Here is a 10,583-nt window from a genome sequence, read left to right as displayed (position 1 = left end):
AAGGGGGGCTTTTAATTGCTGGACTTCAATACTTTGATAGCTGGACATTGGCAGTCAGCCTTAGTGGGAGGAGGTGGCCAAATAGGAAACAGACCTTGGTGGCTAGTTTTAGGAATGTAATCTAACGGTTTTTAGCAAGGTGGAGAGAATCGGGGAGTAGAGCAAGATGCCAGAGCCATGTTTGCGGTGCTCAGACTGGCGGAGTCCTCCAGCTCCCTCAGCAGCTGCTGTTTACCCCTCGCCTTCCCTGAGGTTCTCTCAAATTAATAAAACTGTCCTGAGCTTCCTAAGGAACACGTTAAAAGTCTTTCACAAACTAGCTTCCTAAAAGGAAACCCCAGGAACTGAGATCGTCATTTCTCGGATCTGCTTCTCTTCTAACAGTATGGTTCTCTACATTTGATTCTTGGTCACACTCGACAGAGTCACCAGCCGAAAGGCAACTGAAGTGTGGAGGTGAGTGTCAAATTTCCCAAAGATGAAAGTGTCGTGGGTGGGGTGACTCCAGTCTTAGATCTGTCACACATGAAGCAGTTACAGATGGCTGGGGGGCTGTCATCCCTTGTCAAATGTCTACCACATGATTATAGCCTCCAGTTAACTCCTTTACCTGGAACTGCTGTGTTGAAGCGCTGAGCCCTTTCTTTGTGCCGTCTGGTCTGGAGGAGGCTCATACAGTCATTATCCCCCATTTTACAGCTGCATACTGCGGTGGTTATTGCTCGTTTTGTCTAGTCTTAGAAGACCTCGTTATACCAGCTGAACACTCAATTCTCTGAGTATTTAGCCTTTTAAACAGGGACATAGACTCCCAGGTCTAGCCTTATAATCTGAAGGCGTATGTGGAGAGTAAAAACCACACCAAGGAGAATTACAAAGGAAGTAATTTGTCCACGGTTGCAAGGAGCAAGCAATAAAATCCCCTTTCACCCTGCCTTTCCCCTCTATGCCAGGGAAAGAAAATGTACGAGTTAACCATATGAAAGGCCCAATGTGGCTATTGGGAGGGGGGTGTGCACCGGCGTAAAGCCGATGGTGGCAGCTCAGCTGAAAGATCAGTCCCCTCCTGTCCCTGAGCCCAGCGGCGGCGGGCACGGCTGCCGACTCAGCCGCAGCGCGTGAAGGGCCACAGCCACGCGGGCCGGGGGCTACTGACTCCAGCCTGGAAAGCGACGGCGCGAACGGCTGCAGACTGCGGAAGAGACACTCCCCTCTGGTGCCGAGCTGCGGCAACACTTCCGACCTCTTACTTCCGGTGTGCTCTAAGCGTCGCCGCCGCCGCCAGCTGGAAGTGGAAAGACTAGACGGAAACAAAATAGCCGACGGACCGGAAGAAGTTTCATGGGGTCCCACTTGGACAAGCAGTGAGCCGGAAGACGAGGCAGAGCGCTGCCATGATGGTTGCATCTAGGTGGGATGAGTGGCAGTACTCTCGGCGACCGGAAGAGTGAGGCCGGGAGGTATGGGTTGGGCGCCGCCATATCAACCTGACACCGGAAAAGGCGGGTCTCTTCTCTCTAATCGGCCTGAACTCGCCTGGAGATGTGAGTTTTAACTCCCCAGGACTCTAGATCGTGCTTGTCAGGCTGCATGATCCCCAGTGGGAAACGACTGCAGTCAAGACTGGAGATACTACAGCCTCACAGTAACCAGACTATGTTTTCGGACTTCACTGTCTTTCCAAAAACTCCCACCCTGTACCACAACGCTCAGGGCTCAGCTCTTATTTCTGCCCCTCGTTGCTTGTCCCTATCATAGGAACCTTAAAATTTACAAATCTCAGCCGGGCAGTGGTGGTGCACGCCTTTAATCTCAGCACTCGGGAGGCAGAGGCAGGCGGATCTCTTTGAGTTCGAGGCCAGCCTGATTTACAAGAGCTAGTTCCAGGACAGGCAACAAAGCTACAGAGAAACCCTGTCTCGAAAATAAATAAAATAAAAAAGAAAATCCAAATCTCTCCTGGGTCCCTAGGCTAATCACAGACCCAAATCAGAACGTTTTCTTGTCTACTCTTGAGATTACCTCCAGTTTACCCTGTCCCACAGGCAGGCAGCCCTGGAAGTCACAGCTCGATACTGCAGCCGGGAGCTGGATCAGTATGGCCAGTGTGTGGCCGCCAAGCCAGAGTCCTGGCATCGGGACTGTCACCACCTTAAGATGAGCATTGCTCGCTGCACATCCGCCCAGTGAGTGGGAAACGGGCTGGAGGGTGGCAGGCAGTGGGATGTGGATGCTCCGGGTCTGAAATGCCCTCCTCCCACAGCCCCATCATCCGCCAGATCCGCCAGGCCTGTGCTGAACCCTTCGAAGCCTTTGAGGAGTGTCTTCGCTTGAATGAGGCGGCAGTTGGCAACTGTGCGGGACACATGCGCCGCTTCCTGCAGTGCGCTGAGCAGGTGCAGCCGCCAAGTTCGCCCACACCTGGAAAGGTAAAGGGGGCTCACTAGGTCATCTCTTTTTCCCTCACAAATCCCTTCATTTTCTAGTTCAAAGTAAATATACCTTTAAGTCCTAGCCCTACCCGATCCCCACACATGCCTTGGCTGTGAATCCAGAATCCAAAACGTGGTTCTCTGCCCCGAGTTGCAGCCTCTGGTTTAGTTTAGCCATCTTGGACACTCCTCCTGCCAAGGCACCTGCCCAGCCTTCTCCCTGGCTTGCCTGAACCTCTTGCTTCCTTATAATGACCTCAATTCTGATCACATTGCACCCTTGCTTAGAACTCTGTGGCTTTCCCTTCACAGTGGGAACAAAGTCCCTGACTCTTACTGGATCCCTTCTTTCCTTCCTTGCCTATTTTGTCCTCTTCATTGCTTTCAGCTGTACCGGTGGGGGTAAACGGGGTGGAGGGGTTCACGAAAAATGATCTTAATGTACATAATACATAAACACATATACAATATATCTGAGATAATAAAATGCCATTGATGGGGCAATTAGAAAAAAAATCTTAACATGTTCTGGGGTTGGCAGAAATGGAAGAGTGAGAAACACTCCTTTGGATGTTTCTTGCTGGATCACTGCAAAGGCGAAGTCACTCCGTTAGCTACCCTCCCCTGAACACCTCTCACGAGGTCCTCTGTCCCCGCAATCCCTGCCTTTTCTTTCTTGACATTTTCTGGGCTTCTGTGTTGGTCCATTTTGTCCTTTCCAATCCTTCTCCTGTGATGGTTCCAGAATGATCTGAGAGGAAGTCTTACCATGTTTGCTTCTCCATGGAAACCGCTCTGGTTTCATTTCTGCTAGAAGGGTTCTCATCTCCAGCCCAGCCTGGTCTCGAATGACTCAGGCCCCACCCACCTCTTCCATTCTCCACCCTCAGCAGACAGAGCACAGTTATTCAGGGGCACCTCTGCCTGGCTCCTAGCTATTTTGTTCTGCCTGGGCTGCCCTCCCCTGTCTATCTCCCATCTAATTTTTACCCTGTTTTGTGGTACTTCTCTCAGAAAAACCTCCTCTGCTCCCCATTCCTGGTCCCTGGCTTTTAAGCTCTCTCCATCTACACCCCGCGGTTTCCCTTGTATCTCATGCTTCAGGAGAGTTTTTGGCTAAAGGTTGCCCTCTAATTATGTCTGATAGTCATTTGTTCTTTGCATAGAACAGGGGTAAAGATTTAGGTTATGAGAGCAGAAGGACTTTAATTGTCCATAGGGAATGTTCAGGAATGATTGCATCTTGTCCATTCCAGTTACTCAGCCATCTCATGGGAATACTTCTGTCTTTCAAGTGTCTCCAGCTTCTGGACAATAATGCCCTTTCATTTCCTTTTGTTTTCCATTTAGTTTTTATTTTTCATTTTATGTATATCAGTGTTACGCCTGCATGTATGTGGACCACATGTGTGCCTAATGCCCATGGCCGTCAGGAGAGGGCGTCGGTCTCCTGGAATCCTCTGGAGTTGGAGTTACTATGGATGGTTGTGAGCTCCCATGTGGGTGCTGGAAACTGAACCCAGGTTCTCTGGAAGAGGAGCATCTTTTCAGTCCCTCTTCCTTTCAGGAATGGAAATTAGGGCAGGGAGGTGGCTTAGCAGGTTAAGGCATTTGCTGTAAGGTCTAACGCCTTGAGTGTTATCACCGACTCCTGCAGGTAGTCCTCCGACATGCAGGCACACCCACAGGCAAGCACCCCCTAGATAAGTTAATAAATGCAAGAGTGAAAAACAAAATGGAAATTGAGTCACCCTCTCCCCTCATGGCTCCAGGTTCTCCGGTGCACTAGGAATGACTGACGCCCAATTCCTTCCTCTGCCCTGCTCCTTCACGCTGATGGTGTCACAATTCCAACTTTTCCTCCTAATGGGGATGGTGAGAGTCAGGCCTCCTCTGTTCTCTGATCTTCACATTAGCAGACATGAAAATGCCCTCATCTACCATGTGATGAAAGGCCTTAGCGGGAGAACTCATATTTATGTTGCTGGCAGTTCAGAAGTCTCCCTTTCTGCACACAGACGTCACCTACCAGGGGACTAGTGTGTCTGTCTTTATGTGTCTGTCCCTCCCATTTTGAAAGGGGGTTTCCTAGAATGAGAGATTTTTGCCTGCTGAGTCCCCAGCACTTATCACAATGCTGCCACATGCCTGTAATTCTAGCACTAGGGAGTCTGAGGTAGGAAGGTTGCTATGAGTTCAAGCCAACTTGAGTTCATAAGTGAGCTCTAGACCAGCCTGGGCTACTGGTGAGTTCCTAGCCAACCTGGGCTAGAGTTAGGTCCTATCTCTCTCCAGCCTCCAAAAATAAATAAACAAACAGAATGGTACCTTCCAGCCCCAGGTTTTAGCTTACTGTGGACAACTTGTTCTTGTGGCAAGGGGCCAAGGTCACCACTTGGCACCTTTCCCCTCTAGACTGGACCATGAGGGCAGCCTCTGCTGTGTCTGCCTCGTCTCCCCTTCAAGGGCAGTAAATGTTGCTGTTTTCTCCACAGACACAGCCTCTTCCTGCCTCCTGAAGACCCCCATGGACCCTGAGGAAACTGGACACGACTGACCCCACTTGACGTCCTCATCTAGAAGAGGACATTTTGGAGTCCTGAGGGCTCTGGTGTGGGTCTGGCCTACCTGGACTCCAGAACTCTAAATAAATAAAGACTGAGTACTGGCTTTGGTTCCAGCCTAATAGCATCGAAGGGGCAGGCGTTAGGAGAGCTGGAGGAAGCTTGGTCGCCCACTCCCAGCTTCACTTGGTCTGCCAAGTAACAGCTCAGGAGGGGCCAAGGTGCTCCTGTTCTAGGTTTGGATTTACAATGACTCAAACAGCCATTCCCTGTGCTCGCTGTATGTGCGCTGGGGCAAGGCTTCCCTCCCACCCACGCTCACCAGATTGGTTTTATTTTTGTTTTTTTAAGTCTAGGCAGTACTGAAGCTCATTATGTACCAACCTGGATTCGGACTCACAGCAATCTTCCTGAGTGCTAGGGTTGCAGGTGTGAGCCGCCATGTCCAGCTTCCTTCCCTCTGGAACAGCCCACGACCTCACACATGCCCATCAATATGCTATACCTTCCGCTTGTGCCCTGAGCCTGCATTCGGTACATCTTTATACCATTTTCTTGAGGCTTGTGGGAGGAGCAGCAAACAGCCCGTCTTTTCCACTGCTGAGTCAGGACCAGCTGAGCAGTAGACACAGGCCTTGGGCAGTGGAGGTAAAAATTCTGGCCTTGTTATTGAAAACAACTGTGTAGAGGCAGAAGCAAGGCCTGAGAATTAGAAGTTCAATGTCATCCACTGCTATATAGTTTGAGGCCAGACTTGACCACCTGAGGCCCTAGTTAGATAAATTTTAAAGTCTGAAAAGTGTTTAAGGACATGGCTTGGAAGCATCCTTCACCGGAGTTTGATTTGTCTTGATTAGCAATTCCCAGAAGCCAGGTCTCAGAATGGGGCACTGATAGTATATTCTCAGTCTGAATCCAGAGATACTGGCAGGAGTGGGAAAGGGAGACAAGAAGACAGCCACTAAATGTGTGTGACCAGAGTGGCAAGATGCCTCGCTGGCTCCGGGTGCCTGCCACAAGCGTGACAGCTGAGTTTGGTCCCCAGCAGCCACATATGGGAAGAGTAGCTCCGTTTCCTAGAAACAACTGTTCCTTCTGACCTCCACAAGTGCTGCATGGAATTCCTCTGCTTCCCACCCCAGTAAAGTAAACGAATAAAATGTAATTTTAAAAAGTGCATTACCACCTTGGGAAATGAGACCTCTGAGAATGGCATAGAACTTAGTTACTGTGTCGAGAAAATTAGCTCATTTAATTCCCTGTCTGTTAAAGAGGGCCATTGTCACAGGCATTGACCCTCGGGCTCCTCATCAGAAGAGGACAGCACAGAGAATAATGGGATCAAGCCTCCACCATAGAGACCTGGCCCATGTAGATCCGAGTTAGTGCCACCTTCCTAGTGTTTGCAGGCACAGCTATTTGGTTGTCCACTGACTCCCCACTTCAGTCAGGTCATGAAGAAACAGTCCAGGATCCAGAGGTAAGAAAACCCAGGGTGGCATTCTGATAAAACTTGAACTATCCTAAATGTAACTGCTAAGGAACAGAGGCCAGAAGAAAAAAGAGGGGCTTGATCAGTAACAAGGTATAAGATGAAAGAAAAAGGCCACTTTATGTTGATAAAAGACTAATTAAAAGCTTAAATTGTATTATGCAGACCACTAGGGTTGTTATTTATGTATGTACTTTTTAAATTGTTAATACCAGCCAATCTCTAAAAAAATAATGTTATTTATTTTGAGACAGGGTCTTTTATTTATTTATTTTTTTTTTGGTTTGGTTTTTGTGTTGTTTTTTGGTTTTTGGTTTTTTGAGACAGGGTTTCTCTGTAACTTTGGAGCCTGTCCTGGCACTAGCTCTATGTATCCCAGACTGGCCTTGAACTTGCTGTGTAACCAGGGAAGACCTTGTGCTTCTCTTTCTACTGTCTCTCCCTCCCAAGGACTGGGATTATAGGAGTGTGTGTCCCCATGCCCAGTTTGTTTGGTGCTGAAGCTCCAACCCAGAGCTTTGTGCACAGTATGTGAACACTCTACTAACTAGTTCTATCCCCAGATCAGTAACAACTACTCCTGGGTGCTGTCCTCACAGCCCGAGGCTTTTTGCATTACCCCACCCTGCAAACTATGTGGCAATATTGTTTGTGTCGCTCTCTTTCCCCAAGTTTCCCAAAATGCCCTTAACCTGGCATAGAGAGTCCCATCTGTAATCTCTAGGGGAGCTGAAAAGTTTGCCACGTTTAAAGCCAGCCACTGTATTGAAAAGCCCCCCCTCCCCCCCCCCAGAAAAAATACAACAACAACAACAAAAAAAAACTATAGGTTTAGCTCTGGCCTAACAGGAATTTTTGAACTGCTATGTAGCCCCTGCTGGCCATGGTGAGAACTTGTTTTTAGGCATGGACCTTTGCTTTCCTGGCTAGTGTTTGTAATGGCTCAGTAAACCCCTTATTACAGAGAGTTCTTGATCAAGAATTTTTAGTTCAACAATGAACCAAAATGACCTCCATACAGATTAATCATGAGACAAGTCTCTTCTCCCTTGAAGTGACTCCAAAAGAAGCCAGCCACTTGAATCCCAAGATTTGTATGATGGCTTAGAAAACTGAACCTGACCCACTGGAAGTTTCCTCTCAATATTTACCTCCAAAACAGAAGAAATTTGTTGGTTTAGAAGTCAAGGTGGAAGTCTGATATTGTCAAGATTGGAGGAGCTACCTACCAGGTGCTGTGCGGGTTGCAGGACAGGAGGAATAGAGGGTGAAGAGAGGGTGAAAATCGCTTCTTTCACCCTGACAGTGCTGCCTAGGTTCTGGTGGCTTTCTGTTCCCAGCTCATTTTTCCTCAGACTTTGGGGGATGTTTTCAGCCCAGGTTACTTTGTTTGAGTGGGGTTCTGCTCCATTCTCCTAAGAGTGTGAGGCGAACAGACAACATGGAGGACCAGATGACATTTTAGAACATTTTTATATGGCCTCTTTTTTAAATGAGAGGGTCCAACGGGGTGAAGTGGGATCCTTAAAGGCATCATACTCGTACCATCCTACCACCTCAAGCATTCTTGAGGCCTCACATTACAAGAAAGGAGACTTCACTTCCCGATACTTGGCTGCAAAGACTTTGTGGCTATGTGTAAGCTAACAGAACAACTTTATGGTGTTTTATTTCTCTATCTGTGTCTGGTAATTGTATTTTTTCTGGGATTTTATCACATTGCCTATGATTTGGGGTTATATTTATCTGTTGGCAATAGCAACATTATCCTAAGGCCTGTGACATCGTAGTACTGCTTCTTACTTCAGACACTGTACTTGTATCAGTAGTATGGGCAAGGGTATGTCGTTTATTAACTTTTTCCTATAGTTTACTTTTAGCTTGTTGATCTCTATTTTGGTTTGTGTTTGTTTGTTTTGAGACACAGTCTCTTGTAGAACAGGATAACCTGAATTTATTGTGTAGCAAAAACTGTCCTTGGGCTTCTGATCCTTTTGCCTTGGGATTACAGGTGTGTGTACCACCACACCAGTGACACACAGCTTGTGCCCTTTTGTGATTAAAGTTTCAGGCTTTTCCTTTACTAAGAGATATATATTACATTACTTACAAATTTGATTTTTGTAATTCCTTTCTAATTTGATTTCTTTATTGGTATTGGGTTATTTAGAAATTTAGAGGTATATTTCTTAATTTCTAACCATATGGGAATTTTTCTAGTCATCTTGCCTAGTTAAATCGGTTTGGTAACATCTTTTACATTTTAGCCCTTTTAAAATTTGTCACAGCTTTATGGCTTGGCAGAGGCTCGCTTCTGTTAATGTGCCATATGTTCCTGATCGCAATCTTAGTGTAGGCATAAGAGACGGGGATTCAGGAGATGATCCCAGAGAGCCTGGTAGTAGGACAGCGCGACGTGCGATCAGGAAGGGAAGGCTCTCACAGGCCGACTGTCACAGTGGGCAACAGCTTAGTTAAGGGGTGAGAAACACCGACTTCCGTCATCCCTTCCATTGAGGACTGTTTAGTTGAGGGCTTTATTTTTGTTCCCCGCTACCTCCTGCTTAACATACATGCAGGCAAAGAGAGAGAAGGTTGTCTGTCAGTCAATCAGATGTGACTCCCTTGGTTGCTATCATCCACTGAATTCATTTCAGTGGTAGCCACCATCATGGCTACTATCAACTACCTCAGCTGCCATGGCTGTAGCCTGTCATAGGTGCCGCAGTTATGGCCACCATCATCTTACCCCTCTTCCTGCCTAACACTGCTGTCACCAATTGCCCTATCCCACCATGGCCACCACTGGTGAAAGCATTTTGATAAATCTTTCAAAATACCTGACTCATTTCACAAAAATGCTACAGTCAACCAAGAATTCCACGTAGAACAGTCGGACATGGCGAATGGGGAATTACTGGGAACACTGGTGGAGTCAGGTAGCAATGCTGAGGGAGATATGCTGGTGCCGATGTGGTTTTTAAGACAACTGATGTTTGTTCAGATTCTAAAGAGGCAAAATATGCCAGTCAATGGTCTGTGGATGTAAAAAGGTGGGGGATGTCAACCAGGAAGCAACGTATGTCTTCAAGAATCTCTATTTTACCTTTGGTGGCTTCTTTCTTTTCTTTTCTTTCTTTTTTTTTTATTTTTATTTTCGAGACAGGGTTTCTCTGTAACTTTTGGTGCCTGTCCTGGAACTAGCTCTTGTAGACCAGGCTAGCCTTGAACCTTTGGTGGCTTTCAAGATGAAATTTTGTGCTGCTATTGAATGTATCCTGTTGAATAAACATAATCACTATACAACAGTATTTGTCAGCACCGATCTCCAATAGACGAACTAATTAGTGCCATCAAAACTTGGGAAGGAAGCCTGGCCATGGGGGTGCACGCCTTTAATCCCAGCACTCGGGTGGCAGAGGCAGGTAGATATCTGTGAGTTTGAGGCCAGCCTGGTCTACAAGAGCTAGTCCTAGGACAGACTCCAAAGCTACAGAGAAACCCTGTCTTGAAAACCAAACCAAAACAAAACAAAAAATCATGGGAAGGCAGGGCTGTTGTTGATACACACCGGTAATCCCAGCACTTAACAGACTAAGATAGGAGAGCCTAACGGGAGAGGAGAGCCAGCAGAGATACGTAGACAAAACCTGGTCTCAAAAACAAAGCAATAACAAAAAGCCACTCAGAGAGAATGTGTGCAAATAGAAGCCAGATTCTCTAAGGAAAATTATTCTTGAAGGAAAGTCTGCTGGCTTTTATGACACAGCATGCTGCTCTTTAAAAGCCAGGATATATTCATGCCATAGAAGCAAGAATCTCTTGGGTTGAGACCCACACTATTAAAAAAAAAAATAAGACCTTAAAAATTGATTCAATATGCAGCCAAGTTTGAGAACCACCACTCTGATAAAACTCCTCATTTTTGGAAACATATGTACATATATGTGGATATATATGTTCTCTTGCTTAGAAATGTAGTCCTAAAGGGTATTCAACTGATCCCGAAAGACATAAAATTGGCAGGACGTGAGATGTCTGTGAGGGTCATAACATTGCTGGGATCATAGGCATGTACCACCACACCTGGTCAGA

At 46.9% G+C, this 10,583-nt stretch overlaps 1 protein-coding gene across 1 annotated transcript; it reads left to right on the top strand.

The window, feature by feature from the left end:
* The first annotated feature begins 1,279 nt into the window (after window positions 1–1,279).
* On the top strand, window positions 1,280–5,100 carry Chchd5 (coiled-coil-helix-coiled-coil-helix domain containing 5). The gene is made up of 4 exons (XM_041670533.1): window positions 1,280–1,544; window positions 2,046–2,186; window positions 2,264–2,429; window positions 4,928–5,100. Coding segments are annotated over exons 1-4 (333 nt in total). The 5' UTR covers window positions 1,280–1,542; the 3' UTR covers window positions 4,952–5,100.
* Window positions 5,101–10,583: the final 5,483 nt, after the last annotated feature.

This window comes from Microtus oregoni, unplaced genomic scaffold, assembly GCF_018167655.1.
Source record: "Microtus oregoni isolate MIOR12 unplaced genomic scaffold, Mior012 000020F_ref0000438, whole genome shotgun sequence".
Lineage (NCBI taxonomy): Eukaryota > Metazoa > Chordata > Mammalia > Rodentia > Cricetidae > Microtus > Microtus oregoni.
Note: the sequence above shows the minus strand (reverse complement) of the source record. Positions and strands in the feature narration are given on the sequence as shown.

What these genes read in the sequence shown, in the direction of transcription:
- Chchd5 (XM_041670533.1), top strand. An exon ending in GCTCGCTGCACATCCGCCCA is followed by an intron (nt 2,187 to 2,263) that starts GTGAGTGGGAAA and finishes CTCCTCCCACAG; the next exon opens with CCCCATCATCCGCCAGATCC. An exon ending in GTTCGCCCACACCTGGAAAG is followed by an intron (nt 2,430 to 4,927) that starts GTAAAGGGGGCT and finishes TTTTCTCCACAG; the next exon opens with ACACAGCCTCTTCCTGCCTC.